The 16745-nt window shown below is 50.0% G+C and overlaps 1 protein-coding gene across 5 annotated transcripts in view; it reads left to right on the forward strand.

The window, feature by feature from the left end:
- Window positions 1-12614, forward strand: part of FURIN (furin, paired basic amino acid cleaving enzyme) — a 28976-nt gene extending 16362 nt beyond the window's left edge. For 4 of the 5 annotated variants that reach the window (XM_087973027.1, XM_026684642.2, XM_026684643.2 and 1 more), the window contains 14 exons: window positions 681-779; window positions 1534-1629; window positions 2048-2176; window positions 2386-2462; window positions 2688-2776; window positions 2862-3034; window positions 3121-3333; window positions 4252-4352; window positions 4437-4540; window positions 4626-4743; window positions 7426-7605; window positions 7690-7814; window positions 9033-9149; window positions 11238-12614. In XM_087973027.1, the coding sequence (XP_087829153.1) occupies window positions 681-779; window positions 1534-1629; window positions 2048-2176; window positions 2386-2462; window positions 2688-2776; window positions 2862-3034; window positions 3121-3333; window positions 4252-4352; window positions 4437-4540; window positions 4626-4743; window positions 7426-7605; window positions 7690-7814; window positions 9033-9149; window positions 11238-11803 (2187 nt within the window). In that variant the 3' untranslated portion in view covers window positions 11804-12614. Of the gene's footprint in view, window positions 1-680; window positions 780-1533; window positions 1630-2047; window positions 2177-2385; window positions 2463-2687; window positions 2777-2861; window positions 3035-3120; window positions 3334-4251; window positions 4353-4436; window positions 4541-4625; window positions 4744-7425; window positions 7606-7689; window positions 7815-8061; window positions 8293-9032; window positions 9150-11237 lie in introns of those variants that run through there. The other variant, XM_087973028.1, reaches the window with a different exon arrangement.
- Window positions 12615-16745: the final 4131 nt, after the last annotated feature.

Genomic DNA, 16745 nt, shown 5'->3' on the forward strand with positions numbered 1-16745 from the left:
TCCCATTCCATTTTAAGGATTGGAGGTTTAAAATAATAGATAAAGGTACTGAATGTCACTAACTCACACACTTCTAAGACACTAAACATTACAGATACTTTCAAGAGAATTTTCCCTCTTCACTCGGGCTGCGTTGGCTGTCTCATCTCCTTTTGCACGCACACACGCGCACACACACACACACACACACCGCTTACTCAGCTGGCTTGGGCCACTCGGTCAATCGGTCGGTCGCGTCCCTTGGGCAGCCAGCCAGCCAGCCAGCCATCGGGACGAGCCCCTTGTGGTTTGGGGGGGAACGTTATCCTTCCTGTGGTTCAGTGCGGTTCCTCAGGACACGTCACCCCCAGGGGGCCACGTCCCTTCCTGCCAAGCAGCCCCTCTGCCCCCACAGCAGGAGGAAGATGGCAGCCCACCCTGCTGCCCTTTAGGGGGATTGTGTTGGTAGCTTATTTCAGCCCTTGAGAGGCAGAATTTGGGGAAGCTTCTTTCAAGACATCTTGGGCCCTTCGCTTGGCTGGGCAGCTTGGGAAGGTGAGGAAGGAGCAGAAGAGCATCTTCCTGCTTGTGGGGAACCGTTGCTTCCTGACGACCCCACCAAGGGTTTGCAGCTTTCCTCTGCTGTGGGCGCTGGGTCCAGCTCTCGAATGAGCCTTGACCTCCTTGGCTTCTCTTCTCAGATCATCGGGGACTATTACCACTTCTACCATCGGGCTGTGGCCAAGCGGTCCCTCTCGCCACACTGGTCCTGGCACAGCTCCTTGTCCAGAGAGCCGCAGGTATGAATGCAGGTCCTGCAGAGTGAGGGGGCTGGCCTGGAGGGCTGCACCATGAATGTTGCCCTACCAAGCTCTGGGTCTCCTTCTGGTCTCCCACAAGCCACTGGCACCTTTTCTTGCATGCCAGCCTGTCAGAGTTGCCCAGGCGGGGATGGAATGGCTGCTTTCCTTGATCTGCCAAGGCTGATGCCCATTGGGGAGAAGACTTTGGGGCCTGGCAGGAGGAGCTGGAGATACTTAGTTGAATCGTTTCCGGCTCCACGGTGGATGAAGCAGGTGAAGCCAAGAGATACGAGGGCTTTGGAACCTGTGTCTGAGCGATGCTGGGCTTCCTTTGCCTGGGGAGGAAGACCCAGGCAACGCCCCCTCCTTGGGGAGCAGGGCAGGTCACCCTGGGACAGAAATGAGAAAAGGGAACCCCATCAAAGGAAAACCTTTCATCGCACTGTTATGCAAGACTGGATCCTGGCAGCCTCTACTGGGTCTGCTTAGCTGTAAAGGGAGTTTTTCTTCTTTGCCTTTTTTGAAAAGGGCCCCTGGGAGCAGAGGGGGCCCCTGTAGCTTGGCCACCAGGGACCCTCTGTGGCCCTCTTGGCAGGGCTGGGCTTGTGATCCTTGTGGGGTTGGATGGCAGCATTGCTCTGGGTAGCAGAGCTCCAGAATGGCATCTTTGGACATAAATGGGTGGTCCTTGGCCTTGTTGGTCTGGGACCTGCGGGAGCCTGGCAGCGTGCCCATGCATATCTCTCCCCAGGTGCTCTGGCTGGAGCAGCAGGTGGCCAAGCGCCGAACCAAGCGGGATGCCTTCATAGAGCCAACAGATCCAAAGTTCCCCCAGCAGTGGTACCTGGTAGGTGAGGCGACTGCCTTGGGGAAACGGGACACATCCTGCCTGAAGCCCAGATCAGGGCAGGGCCAGTGGGACGGAGGCTCTGAAATGTCTCCCAATGGCTGTGTCCTCTTGGGTTCCCTGCAAGTTCCAAGGGCAGCTGGGGACAGTGACAGAGCAGGGGGGGCGGGGGGGGCTGCAGGAGAGCAGCACAGAGAAGGGCTAGCAAGGCATTCTGTATTTGGATGAAGCTTTGAAAAGGGCCTGTGAGATTGAGCCGGGGGCGGGGGGGAACTTTCTCCCCTCTTTGGCTTGAGATTCTGTTTTGAGGACAATTAGTTGGGGGGATTTACCCTCAAGTGGGCTCTCGAAGCCCCTGTGCTCCCACTCCAGCAGCCTGGCTCTTGGGCTGAGTGTCTGCTGCTCCCCTTTCTTGCAGTCCAACAACAACCAGAGAGACCTGAACGTGCAAGAGGCCTGGCAGCAGGGCTACACTGGCCGTGGGGTGGTGGTCTCTATCTTAGACGACGGCATTGAGAAGAACCACCCAGATTTGGAGGCCAATTATGTAAGTGGAGGAGAGGATGGGCATGTTGGCTCTCCTGGGAGGGAGAGCAAAGGCTGCCTCTCGCTGGAGGGCCCCCACCTCCAGCCAAGGCATTGGGGGACAGGCCTGTCTCTCAGCCACCAGCAGGCCTGTCCCCAGGGTGACCAGGGTCCTCGTCTCCTGCAGAGGGGCAGAGAGTGAGGCCCCAGAGGCGTCTTGTCTTTCCCTAGGACCCTGCGGCCAGCTTTGATGTGAATGACCAGGACCCGGACCCCCAGCCCCGCTACACACAAACAAATGACAACAGGTTAGGAGGGGTGAGAGCAACTGGGCCCATGGCCTGGGATAGGGCCCTGGGGCGAGAGGCTTCTACGGAAGACCCCCCGGCCCCTGGCGAGGGTCACACTTGTCCCTGCACTCTTGCAGGGTCAAGCTGCCCAGAAGAGGGGGCCATTCATTTTTCTTTATCACATTTCTAAACCGTCCACCCTCCTTAGGCAGGTGTGGCCTCAATCTTTTCTGTCCATTGCAGGCATGGCACTCGGTGTGCAGGCGAAGTGGCTGCGGTGGCCAACAATGGCATCTGTGGTGTGGGCGTGGCTTATAATGCCAAGATCGGAGGTGAGGGGTGCTCTGGGACTCTGCCTACTCTTGGGCTGGGCCAGCTGTCCAGAGGCAGCCAAAGCAGCAGCCATCTTCATTCCAGGTGTCCGCATGCTGGATGGGGAGGTGACAGATGCCGTGGAAGCTCGCTCCCTGGGCCTGAACCCTGACCACATCCACATCTACAGTGCCAGCTGGGGCCCGGAGGATGATGGCAAGACTGTGGATGGCCCCGCCCACCTGGCTGAGGAGGCCTTCCGCCGGGGCGTGAGCCAGGTGAGAGGGCAATCCAGGTGGGCAGCTGGGGGACAGTCAGGGCAAACCCCAAGGCCCCCAGTCGCTTCACCCAATCCTTTTTTCAGGGCCGCAATGGGCTGGGCTCCATCTTTGTCTGGGCCTCGGGGAATGGCGGCCGCGATCGTGACAGTTGCAACTGCGACGGCTACACCAACAGCATCTACACCCTCTCCATCAGCAGCACCACCCAGTACGGCAATGTGCCCTGGTACAGCGAGGCCTGCTCCTCCACCCTGGCCAGCACCTACAGCAGCGGCAGCCAGAACGAGAAGCAGATTGTGAGTCCCACACACCCCCAAGCCCCCCTGTGCTCCAAAGCATCCTGGCAGTGTGGAACCCAAACCCAGGATTGCTGACTATGGGCGCCACCATTGCTGGATTGCAATTTCTGGCCACGGGAGCCAAGCTTGGGATAGGAGATCGCAGGTAGTATCTTGAGGGGAAAAGGGAAAGATTAACATCCTGAAGAGTGTGGAAAGGATCCGGTGGTGCAAATGGCTTGGAGGGACTGGGGGGGGGGTCAAGGAAGGAGGGGCAGGCAGCATTGGGGGCCTGCATAGGGGTAGGAATGAGAGGAGAAATGCTCCAAGCAGCAAGGACAGTCTGAGGCTCCGAGTTTGTTCCTTGCACAGTGGGGGTGGGGGGGCAGAGCCAGAAGTTGCCCCTGGTCACCTGCAGGCACCCATGGCAGAGGGTGGCCAATTGCATTTCCCTGTGGCTCAGGTTAAATTGGGAGTAATTAAAGCAAAAGCACTTTTTTGCTTTAATTATCCTTTCGGTTCGTACTGAAACACCTGAGGCCAAAGTTTGGGGAGTTCAGGCCCCTCCCTCCCTCCCCCCTTCCCTGTGGCTAGATAGAAATCTTCAATCTGGCAATTCCTGGTTTTTAGGAGAAGGCTTCACTCTGCTCAAAAGAGAGAGCAGAAAATAATGGAGCTCTCAGGCACATTTCTGCCCAGCTAGAGATCCCGATAGGGGTCCAGCCAAGGTCGCTGTGCACAGTTGGATGCGTGTCTCCCGGGAGGCCAATACAAAGAGGGGCTGGGAGTGCCAGCCCTGCAGGTGGCCCCCATGGCCACCGAATAGGGTCCATTTCCTCTGAAAGGTGCCTGGGGGTGGGGAATGCTGAGCTGGCAGGTGAATGGCAGCCAGATAAGCTGTGTGACTGGGCTGGCCTTCCTCTCTCTGTCCTCCAGGTGACGACTGACCTGTGGCAGAAATGCACGGAGTCACACACCGGCACGTCCGCCTCAGCGCCCCTGGCCGCTGGGATCATTGCCCTCGCTCTGGAAGCCAAGTAAGGGGCGAGGGAGGTGGTGGTGTCATGCATGCTGGGCCTGGTGGAGCTGCTGTTGCCAACTCACCTGCCTCTTCTCTGCAGCAAGAACCTGACCTGGCGGGACATGCAGCATCTGGTTGTGCGGACATCCAAACCTGCCCACCTCAACACCAACGACTGGGCCACCAATGGCGTGGGACGTAAAGGTAACCCCAGGGACGGAGCGGACAGGCTGCGGCAAATGCTGTCCCTGCCCTGCTCAGCTCTGACTGGTGGCCCCTTTTTCCGCAGTCAGCCACTCCTACGGCTACGGGCTGCTGGATGCAGGCGCCATGGTGGCCCTGGCCAAGAACTGGACCTCCGTGGGACCTCAGCGGAAGTGCATCATCGACATCCTTCCAGAGCCGAAGTGGGTGTTGGGGGGTGGATTACCTTTTAATTTTTTTTTCTGTCAGATTTGCAGTTTCATCACATATTCTTTCCATAGATTCTAAATTAATAGAAGCTTTTGCACAAGAGAAAAAACATAAGTCCCTCCCCCCTTTTACTAATTTGAGTGTGTCATCTCAGTGGTTTAAATATACCTTAATTCCCTCATCTTAATTCCCAATAAACATTTGTTTTTAGTTAGTTATAATAATAATCATTCCCTAAAAAAACTACATAACATATATCTTTTCAATCAGATTCCGCAATGTATTTTCCCCCTTTAATTTCATAGAATTTATTTATAGTTTCAAAACAAAGATAAGAAAAAAAACAATTAATCCATTTAACTAGTCCTGGTCACTGATATTAATCTCATTTTTAAACATCCTCACAGTTCATTTCAATTATTTCAATTTATTTAATAAACATTAACATTTCTTTTAAAGATAAGAATAAAATTATACATTCACCTATTAAAGAATATTAGTGTCCATCTCTCCTAATAGTCTATATTTCCCTATTTTCTAAATATTTTATAATTGCAAATACATTCTTATTACCCCTCATCTCCATGCGGAATCCCCTTTTCTTAATTCATTAACCATTATCTCTATGTCTTCTAAACAAACAGTTTCTTTTCATTATTTTACAATTCCCATATTTCTTTATTTCCTGTTCCTGTTTCTCATTTCCTCTCTTCCCCTTTATTTTCCCATATCTTTTCTCTCTCCAGTTTGTGTCCCTCTCCTTCTTTATATCTTCCTTCCCCCTTTTCTGCTGTTTCTTTCTGCCTTTCCTAATTTCACAGGTATTCACCTTTTTAGTTACCTTCTTGAATCTCAAATTTTAACCCCCCTTCTTTTCCCTCTTCTTTGTGGTGTTCTTTGTGTTAATTGTCTATTTAAGGTGGCTTCTCCTTGAACGAACTCCTCCTTCTCTGAAGTTCTTTTTTCATGTTCTTCAATCGCCATTTCCATAGCTTTTAAAACAGAGCCAAATAATTCACCTCTTTCCTGTAGTAATTCTTTCATATTTTTAAGTTCCATTTTTAGTTCCCGAAGAGATATCATCGTTGCACACTCTTATATCTTATAATCAGTAAAATCCACAAAAACTTTTATTTTTCTTCTTTCTTCTTCAGACTTTCTAGATTCACAATTATTCCATCACTGGGTCTATCCCAAAATCACCAATTAGTCCCGCAGTCAGTCTTTTCTTACTTTTCCCTTTTATTCTAGTTCAACTTTCACTTTTTAGAGTTCTTGTTTTATTGTTTCAATATTTCCTTTACACTGTATCAAATCAAGTTATAAATAGGATCTTTTTCTTTTAAAATTTAAATTTAATTTTTTGTCAACAAGATGGCACTTTCCGTTATGCAAAGTCTTCACCTTTTTCCCCTGTTTTATTATTTAGGGCTTTTCGAGCCTCAATATTCCAATACAATCAAATCTCCAATTTGTATATTTCCCCCTCCCCTTTTATTTGACACCCCTAATTCCAGCTTTAATTTATACCTGTTTATTGCCAAAATATTTTAGTCCAATTTAGTTAAGTATCTCCTTCCGGCTTCTTCCTTTCCTGGTTCGAAGCCCCGTTCAGCTGTCAAAATTATTATTTTTTCTTTTCCTTCCCTTTGTATTTTCACCGCTTTCTTTTCCTTCTTAGAAATTCTTATTACATTAATCCCGGGGTACCTTTTATTTAGTTGTTGTGCCCAATTGTCCTGGCTCTCATGCTATCCACCTCTTTCTTCACTCCTGCACAAACTTAGTCCAGCTGAGTCCTCCTCTTCGGGGTGGCCATTTTAGACCACCGTTTCAGTTGTCTTCGGGGGAGGGGGAATTGCCAAGCCCAGGGGGGAGATGCGGCTCCCCTCAACCTGGCTGGCGGCTTCCCCTTTCTCCACTGCCCCTCCGAGGCAGCTTCAGCCCCTAATAGCAATGATTGGGGCTCTCTGACGAAAGAGCACAGGCTGTAGCCGCGAATGATTGCGGTCTACAGTCTGTCAGCGAGGAGGGCTCCGGGGCTATGCTTCTTGAATACAGGGAGTTCTTGACTTAACAACCACAGGTTTAGCCTGAGAAAGTGACTTAGGTGGCCGATCTTCACAGTTAGAAGTGTTGCAGCCTCCCCACCCAGATCTGAATTTGGGGCCTTGATAATCAACTTGAATTCATGATGGCTGCAGTAACCTGGAATCCTCTCTTGGCACTCTCCCTGTGCTCCCTACACCCTGTATCCCCAGGAGGCACATGGGACACTTCTGGGGCCTCAGGGATCAAGCCCCCCTCCCTTTTTTTCCCTCCTTCACCAGGTCACCCTGCACCTTGCAGCCAGTGCCGGCCCTTTAGAGATAGGCCTGTCTCCCTATATCCACTTCCCGAGGACACCCAGCTGTCCTGTCAGGATTGATGGATTGATTGCTTTAGATTCCAATCACTCCAGGGAGTCTCTGAGCAGCTCACAATAGAAAAGTCAGAATTCCAGTGCAATAAATAAGTAAAAACTACCATAAGAGAAATAACCGAAAGGCAGCCAGGCAGCTGGTGCATGTATCCAGTACCTCTAATAATGGGGGGGCCCTAGTCCACCCCACCCCATGGGAGTAGAGGGCCCATGGCCACTGGCTGCCTTGCCCAAGGATCCTTGTGTCCCACAGGGATATCGGCAAGTGTCTGGAGGTGCGGCAGAAGGTGGAGGCCTGCTGGGGAAAGGCTAACTCTGTGGCTCGACTGGAGCATGTCCAAGCCAGGCTGACTCTCTCCTACAACCGCCGTGGAGACCTGTCCATTCACCTGGTCAGCCCAATGGGCACCCGCTCCACCCTCCTGGCTGCCAGGTAAGCCGATCCCTGCCGCTTCCAGTCCGAAAGACCACTGAGCCTCTGCTCGGCCCTCCCTGTCACCTCTTTCTGCTTGGCCAGGCCTCGGGACTATTCAGCCGATGGCTTTAATGACTGGGCCTTCATGACGACGCATTCGTGGGATGAAGACCCAAGTGGCGAATGGGTGCTGGAAATTGAGAATACGAGTGAAGCAAACAATTACGGTAATTGCTTTATTCCTCAGCGTTTCCTTTCGGTGTTGTCTGCCCAGGGCCAGGAAGACTCTCTCCTGAGGGCGGACGGTGGCTTCAGGCCTTGCCCCAGACATCCCCCCCATTCAGTCCTTGTCCTCCCCTTCCACTGTGCTCGACAGGGCAGCGTATTGGGAAGAATCACTCGGCCATGTGGCTCTTTCGTCCCAAATGTTGCTGCAAAAATTGGACTGCAATGATTTTGTTGCTGTTTTTACAGAACTAAGCCTGGAGAACAGGGGTGGGAGGCAAATCAATTCCCAAACAACCTGCAAAACGGACTCCTGGCTATTTCTTTTTGCTTGGGCAGTTTTTTCCCCATCCCCACAGTAGAACTCTCCCCAAAGAAATTTAGCAACTTCCAGGGTCATCTGTTAATGCTCTGGGAATGACGGTCGGGCTCAGCTGATGTCCCCATTGCAGAACTTGTAAGGTGTAGGCTATTCTGTAAGTGCAAGTAGTTCTTGTTTAATGACCCTAATGGGGCCCAGTATTTCCACTGCTAAGTGAAGCGGTTGTTAAGCAAACCATCCCTGATTGCACCGCTTAGAAATGGTGGTTTCAGGTGCAGTCTTCCACAGTGCCAACACCGGCCATCTTCCCGCATTGTCTCTCTGCCTGGGCCCAGCAAGCTCCTTTGGCAGATGAGCACCCTGATGCCTGCATGGGTGTCCCAGGCCATTTTCTCCCACAACGCCTGGAGTCTGGGCTGGCAGCTGGAGGAAGGAAATGTCAGCTGGGGCAGCAGAGTGCAGGGTGGCCCAAAGGGCAGGGATGGGGTGGAGAAGCAGGTGGGAGCTGTCATAAATGCAGGGCGGATCGTAGTCACCCAAATTTTCATCACCGGACCACGGGGTGCTGCAGCAGCCATAACTTTGAGGACTGGTAGTAGTAGCATTGGTTCAGCGCCATCATAACTAAATGGTCATTAAGCAAAACATACTTTTTAAAATGTATAATATGATTCAAAGGCCTCAAAGACTAACCCAATCATTGAACAAATTGTAGCGACAAAGAAAATAATAAAGTGGCCCTCTTGAAAAATTTGCACAGCTTTAGTTCTGTACGGGGTAGGAGCCCAGCAGGAGCTGGGTGGGAAGAAGGCAGTGCGATGCACTGGCTTGGATCCAGACTGTCAGGGAGGCTGTTCTGGGGGCTTACCCCCCCCATTTCCCTTCTTCTGCTTTCCAGGCACCCTCACCAAGTTCGTCCTGGTTCTGTATGGGACAGGCCCCGACCTGCCTGACCTCTCCAATCAGTTTGAGAGCAGTGGCTGCAAAACCCTGGTCACCAACCAGGCCTGCGTGGGTAAGTCCTAAGGGAAAGCTGCCCACGGGCTGCTTGGAAGAATGTCCCACTCTCAGGGGTGGCCCCTGCCCTGCACCTGGGCTTGTGCTCGCTGCCCACTGCTCTTTGTCTGCTGGATAATGTTGGACTCAATGGGTGCCTCCTTTGCCCCCTCTCCCCCCGACTCCCAAGTGGAAGGAGGAGAAGCGCCGCCTTGGTGATAACTCTTCTTTCTCCGCTCTGACCTCGGTCCAGCCATTCGGTCCCACTGCTCCCTGCTGCTCTCTCCAGGTCCCCTTCAGTGGGCCAGTGGGCCAAGAACCCTTGAGTCCTCATGGCCACCTGAGTGGAGGGAGTGGAGGCACTGCTGCCAGACCTTGCCACAGGAAGCAGGGCTGCTTGCCTGGTACAGTTCCTATGTCTTGGCTCCATGGGGGGGAGGGAGGGCATGGAGGAGGCCCTGAGAGCTCCCCCCTCCCGCTGCCTTTGGACCTGCAGGTGGCTCTCCCAGTCCAGCCTCTGCTTCCAGGTTTCCAGTTGGCTCTTTCACTCCACCTTCTTGTGGACGCTTGTCCCATTCTGCCTTGTACTTTATTCAAGTGGCTTCCATATCATCTTTCTTGTTCAATTTGTTTTGAAATTCATCCATGTAATATTTTTTATACAGGATTTTCCCTTTCACTTCCCATAGTCATCCCACATTTATTCTTCTCTCTTTTACTTTTCTTCCATTATTGTTTCATTTTTGACACTACCAAATAACAGCACACCCCACATTTGAGATATCCTTACCAGCCTCCCACATTCCCCATTTATCTCAGCCTTTCAAAGCAGACACTTTTTTTTGTTCTTTGCCGAATACCTGCAGAGATTAAAATGTTTGGCAAAAAATGAGCTTTTTCCTAAGCTCACATTTATGTAATTCATTTGGATTCCCCCAAATGACTTTCCTTCAGGCATTTGTGCAGCAAAGGTCTTTATAGCCATTGATAGAAGATGGGTAACTCAGTGCTGAATGGTATGCCTCTTGATGCTCTCTGAGCTCGGCTGTTTTCTTGCAAGACATTTCATTACCCAACTAGGTAACATCATTAGGGCTAGGAGGGAGTGGTATTTGTGGACGGGAGGAGGAGGAGAAGAAGAGGAAGAGGAGGAGGAGAAATATGAGCTTGGCTGTTTTTTTGCAGATGTTTCATTATCCAACTAGGTAATCTCATCAAGGCAAGGAGGAGTGGGTTTGTGGAGTGGAGGAGGAGGAGGAGGAGGGTATATGGGTGTCCTTGCTGTTCTCTTGCTGACATTTCATTACCAAACTTGGTAGTTTGAAGAGTTGAAGCCATTTTCTGGAGCATAACATCATCAACCTCTGAATTTCTACTTCCTACAGACACTTCAAACAATCCAGAAGATACCAGTTCATATTTTCTGATCCCTTCATTTTTAATGAAACATGCACCTTCCTTTCCTTGTATATCTTCATCATCTTCATGACCTTCCTCTCTTTTTGATTTACAACCATGCCCAATTCTTTTTCTTTCCTTTCCCTTCCCTTCCCTTCCCTTCCCTTCCACATTAATTCATCTTTGTTTTTAGAAATGCAACACTTTTCAGAGAAATACCTGGTCCTGTGGAGTAAAAGTCATTTTGTCAATCACAAAGTTTAGCATTTTCTTAGTTAATTCAGTATTTACCCCATTGTAAAAGTAAATTAACTTTTCCAGTTGTGTCAATTATTCCATGGGCACTTTGAAAAGCCCAGAGCAGTTTATGTGGGGCTGTCAGATCATCTCCCATCTGGTGAGATCAGGAGCCGCAGGTATAATACTGCGAGTGTTGTGACTTTTGTCCCTCTGCTGGGTGACTGGAAGTCTTCTGGTCCCCTGCTTACCACCTTAGCTAAGTAGCTGGTTTAATGGCTCTGCAGCTGAGATCTTCTGATGGAGGCTGCATTACTGGCACATTGCCGAGAGCCTCAAAATGCAAACAAAATAAGTAGTGGCTCAAATGCTGACTCCGACTGGCCAGAAAAGCGGTTTCTCACCTACGGAGCAGAGGAGGAGGGCTGGCCAGTCACGCACAGCATTGTCTCTCCTTTGGCTTCTCTTGCAGTGTGTGAAGAAGGCTTCTACCTCCACCAGAAGACCTGTCTCAAGACTTGCCCACCTGGCTTTGCTCCAGCTCTGGCGCCGCCTCCTCTGGAGAACAGCCTCGACCCCCACCTGCTGCAACCCTGGCTCTGCGTGCCCTGCCACCCATCCTGTGCCACGTGCCTCGGCCCCTCAGCCTCCCAATGCTTGTCCTGCCCGGCTCACGCCCACTACAACAGCCAGGAGCACACCTGCTCCCATCAGATGCAGAGTAGCCGGGCCTCCCCTGCTGTGGGGGGAGAGGGCATGGCTCCTGCCAGCCCCCCTTCCAACTTGCCGCTCCTGGTGGCAGGCCTGAGCTGTGCCTTCATCGTCCTGGTGTTCGTCACCATCTTCCTGGTGCTGCAGCTTTGGTCAGGGCCCTGCCGGCGTGGATACAAGGTCTACTCGCTGGAGAGCGGAAACCTCATTGCCTACAAAGGGCTGCCCTCCATTCTGTGGCAGGAGGGGCTGGAGGAGGAGGAGGAGGAGGAGGAGGAGGCGGCTGAGGGCGAGCGGACTGCCTTCATCAGAGACCAAAGACTTTGATGAGCCTGCAGCCCCAGGCGGAGCAGGCCGGGCCCACCCCCGGGGGCTCCTGCTCTCTCCTGGGGCTGAGCCCCGGTGTCTTATGGGCCTCTGCTGCTGCTGCTGCTGCTGCTGCTGCTGGAGTCATTCTCTTCTGGTTTTAATTCACCAAAGTTTTTTTTAAAAAACTAAACCAGTCTGTCCTGTTATAGTGGAAAGAAAGGGGGCCGTGGGGGGCACATCTCCCTAGATGGAGGCTGAGGCAGCAAGAGAAGGGTTTCCAGCTCCCCCTGACTTGGCCACCAGGCATCACCTCCCCTTCTCTCTTCCCGCATAGCCAGGAGGGCCTGCCTGATCTGCTGCCCCCTCTCTGCCCCTGACCGAGCAGGGCAGTCAGGAATGGGATCCATGAGGACGCCGCCTTGCACAGGGCAGACAGGCTGCCGCCCCCTGCGAGCAGGTTCTCTGGACCTTGGAGGGGCAGCCAGCCGGCTGGCTTCCTCACTAGTGCCCCCTGGCGGCTGTTCCCTGGATCTGCTGAGCATTGCTGGAGCTTCCACCTTTCCTACGTGCCTTGTTGCCCCTCCCCCCTTGGATGACAATCTCTGGCTCCGGTCCCGGCCTGGCATCTGCCACTGGCCTCGGGAGCTGCCTGGTGGAGGTTGTTTGGTTGGGGCTGCCCAGGACACTTTTTCTATAACTTTTTTGGTGCACAAATGATTTCTTGTAATTTGAAGAAGGAGCCAATTCCTGGGGCCAGTTTTTTTAATTTAATGGATGTGGATATAACTCTAGAGAGATTAAAGTTTATTAAATGTTGGAACTATGCAAACCTAGTTTCTCTTGCTGTATTCTCTCACCAAAAGCCTCAGTCAACCCCTAAACCTTAATCAAGAACTATGATACATCCCCTGCTTACTTCAAGCCCAGGAATATTTGATTATCTGAAGCTTCTTCCATCCAGCCACTCTGCTTTTCTCTCTCCTAACAAAATTGAGGAAGGCCCATCAGGCCTCCTGGGGGACAGGCAGACTTTCACCGGGCTTTATTTTGCAGGGTCTTCAAATTCCAAATAAAAGCAGATAAAATTCAAGGGCAGAAGCTATTTGTGGAATGATAATATAAATTTATATTAAGGACATGGATCCAGCTGATTGTTGCAACTTGGAGGTGTCCATTAGGATTGTCTCAACTTAACAAAAACAAACAATAGAACATAATGAGACCAGAGTCCTAGATTTTAAAAGAGCTGATTCAGAACTTGGGAAAGATTCCTTGGATGAAAATCTTAAAGGGAAAACAATTCAAGAAGCTTGGGAAACTCTGAAAATATGATCATAAAAGCCCAATCCAGCATAATACCACTGAAAAAGAAAAACAAGAAATCAAAGAAACCAGCCTGGCTGCACAAAGATCTCTTAACAAATTGAAAGACAAAAAGGACAAGTACAAAAAATGGAAAGGGACACACACAACTAAGGCAGAATATCAGCAGATAGCCAGAATCTGCAAAGACGAAGTCAGGAAAGCAAAGGCTTAGAATGAACAAAGACTTGCAACAAAAGTCAAACATAATAAAAAAAGTTTCTTCCAAGATATAAATAACAAGAATAAAATCAAGGAAACAGTCAGCCCACTAAAGAGAGAAGACAGTAAGGAAGTAACAGGCAGCAAGGAAGTAACAGGCAGCAGAGAGAAAGCAGAGCTGCTTAACTCATTCTTTGCATTGGTCTTCATGCAAAAAGACACTAAAATACAACCTACCAAAAACATAACTAAAATACAGGCTAGAAATAAAAGTTAAAATAAGGAAGAAAATGGTAAGAGAACACCTGTCTGATCTTGAATACAAATCACCAGAACCTGATGGATTACATCCCAGAGTTCTAAAGGAGCTGGCAGATGTCATCTTGGAACCATTGTACCACTGTTGTAATGACGAGGCAGTCGAGTTGTTTGATCATGAACAACTGAATCATGATGATCTTTATTGGAGTCTAGTCTTGCATCTATACACATTTTTAGTTATCCTCCATCACTGGTTAACTTTGGTTACTGCTTAACTTTCGTTACTGTTTAGCACAGTAATCCATACAATTAATTATCTCTAGTTAAAGTCTAACATATGTTTACTCCTCTCTCTAATCCTCCTTTAGATTAGTGACTTTGTTTACCTGAGTTGTATTTGCTTGGAAACATTCTTTATCTGAGGTTTGCCATCCGAGATTGGAACATTCCTGCAATTACAACTCTACATACCACGTCTTTCAAAAATCCAGGAGCACCAGAGAACTACCAGAAGCCTGGAAAAGAGCTGATGTGGTTTCCATCTTCAAAAAAAAAAAGGGGGGGGTGAAAAAAGACCCAGGAACCTACAGACTAATCAGCCTAACATACCTGGGAAGCTAACAAAAAAACTGATCTGCCAACATCTAGAAGCGAGACAGTAATAATTAGAAGTCAGCACTGGTTTGTTAAAAACAGATCATGCCAAACCAATCTTACTTCATTCTTTGGCATAGTGACTAAATTAGTAGACCAGCAAAATACTGTGGACTTAGATTTAGATTTCAGCAAGGCATTCAACAATGTAAACCACAATCTACTTGGTAAGCTAGAAAAAAGTGGGATAGATATTATCACCATCAGATGGATTCATAACTGGCTGACAAACTGTACCTCAAGTAGTCCTTAATGGGGCTACGTCTACATGGAGGGAAGTAAGCAGCGGGGTACCATAAGGTTCATCTTAAGCCCAGGGCTCCTCAATATCTTCATAAACAACTTAGATGAGGGAATAGAAGGGGAACTTATCAAATTTGCAGATGATACTAAGCTGGCAGGATTAGCCAACACCCTAGATCAGGGGTCGCCAGCCTTTTGGACCTCAGGGACCAACAAACTCATCATTTTAAACTCCGCAGACCAGAGAACCTGGGAAAATCCCCAAAAAAGTCTGCAGGAAAATTCCCCACCCCATTTTCCTACCGACCGATCATTCTTTATTTGGGATCACAGGATACTGTCTCCAGCTCCATTCTCAGGGAGAGAGAGAGAGAGACTTTTGGCTTCATGCAAGGAAAGCAGCAGGAGCAGCAGAACTCTTTCTTTCTCTCCCCCAAATTCCACCAGAAATGAGTCTTTGTGAGACTTGTCACACCGGCACAGCCTCTTGGAACAGGATGCCTTGCAGGGTCCCAAAGACTCATTTCTGGCAGAGTTTGGGAGAGAGAAAGAAAGACTTCTGCTGCTTTCCCTGCATGCAGCCAAAAGCAGAAGAAGCAGAAAGAAGCAGCCCTGTGGCCAGGTGAGGTGCGTGGGGCGAGTGGGGCAAGTTCCTTCCCCTCCTCCCTTTCCCCCCTCCCCTCACTACCTCATGTTGTTCGCAATGCAAGTGACACAAGCCTTGTGTTCCCACGGGCCACGTGGGTGGCGCAGCCTTTTGTTTCTGCACAGCCTGTTTCTGCACTGCTTTGGGGGGTGCTTTGGGGGTGACATTTCTCTGTGGACCACCAAAATTTTCTCACAGACCGCCAGTGGTCCCCGGCCCATTGGTTGGCAACCACTGCCCAGCCTAGATGATAGGCTCAAGATCCAGATGGATCTTGACAGACTTGAACACTGGGCCATATTTAACAAAATGAAATTCACTGTAGAGAAAAATAAAGTTACACTTAGGCAAGAAAAACCAAAAGTACACATATAGACTGGGTAAAACCAGGCTTAATAGCAGTAACTGTTAGAGGAATCTTGGAGTCTTAGTGGGCAACTAGCTAAATAGGAGCCAGCAGTGTGCAGCGGCAGCCAAAAAAGGCAATGCAATCCTAAATTGCATTAACAAGTGAGGTACTAATACCACTCTATAAAGGCTTAGTAAGACCACACCTAGAGTACTGCATCCAGTTTTGGTCACCACACTATAAAAAAAGATGTTGAGATTCTACCCTGTTTCTCCAACAATATGGCCTCCCCCAATAGGAAGTCCCAGCATATTTTATAGGCATGAAATGAAATTAAGCCCTTCCCCCCCCAAATTAAGGCCTATATTAAAACATATGAAATGGGGGGGAATGGTGGGAATGGGGGGGGCTTGTCATTAGGAAGCACTTTTGTTGCACACCCGGTTATGGTGCTGCCTGCGTTGGCCCCGATACGAAGTGCCCCACCAACACCGAGGTCAACATCCAAGCCATCACTGCCTGCCCGCCCAAAGATGCAAGGGGGGGAATTAAGTCACCCCCGAAAAGATGGCCTAGCCATTTTTTCGGGGCTCAAAAAAAAATAAGACCCGGCCTTATTATATGAGAAACACGGTAGAAAGCACAGAGTAGAGAAAGGGGACTGGAGGCTCAAACATACGATGAATTATTGCAGGAACCTGGCATGGCTAGTCCAGTAAAGAGAAGGACCAGGGGAGACAGGATAGCAGTCATCCAATATTGGAGGGGCTGCCACAGAGAGGAGGGGGTCAAGCTATTCTCCAAGGCCCCTGAAGGCCAGGCAAGGAATAATGGGTGGAAATTGAATAAGGAGAGATTCAACCTGGAAATACGGGAGAAATTTTCTGACAAAACAACCAACCCATGGAAAGTTGTGGGAGCTTCATCGCTGGAAGCTTTCAATTAGAGTGCTGCCATCTGTCAGAAATGGTGTAGGCAGGGTCTCCCGTTTGGGGGAGGGGGTTGGACTAGATGACCTACAAGATCCCTTCCAATCTGTTAAAGAGCACTCTGGAAGGAGACCGACTGCAGACCTGAGCATCCGGATCACTTTTTCATCCGTGGGCTCCAGAGAGAGGGCTGCTTGTGGATCCTCGGCTCACCCGCCGAGCCACAACTTCCTTTCTGCACGGTTGGGAAAAGAGGAGAGAACACCTGTTGAATGGCTGGGACTGACTACCTGCCCGAAAACAGATGCTGCCGCCCGCCCTCCCCGCCGCCAATTCTCTGAGACGCAGAGGCCC

Source organism: Notechis scutatus, chromosome 11, assembly GCF_049901735.1.
Source record: "Notechis scutatus isolate UNSWTSFEM ecotype Mainland chromosome 11, rNotScu1.2, whole genome shotgun sequence".
In the NCBI taxonomy this organism is placed as follows: Eukaryota; Metazoa; Chordata; class Lepidosauria; order Squamata; family Elapidae; genus Notechis; species Notechis scutatus.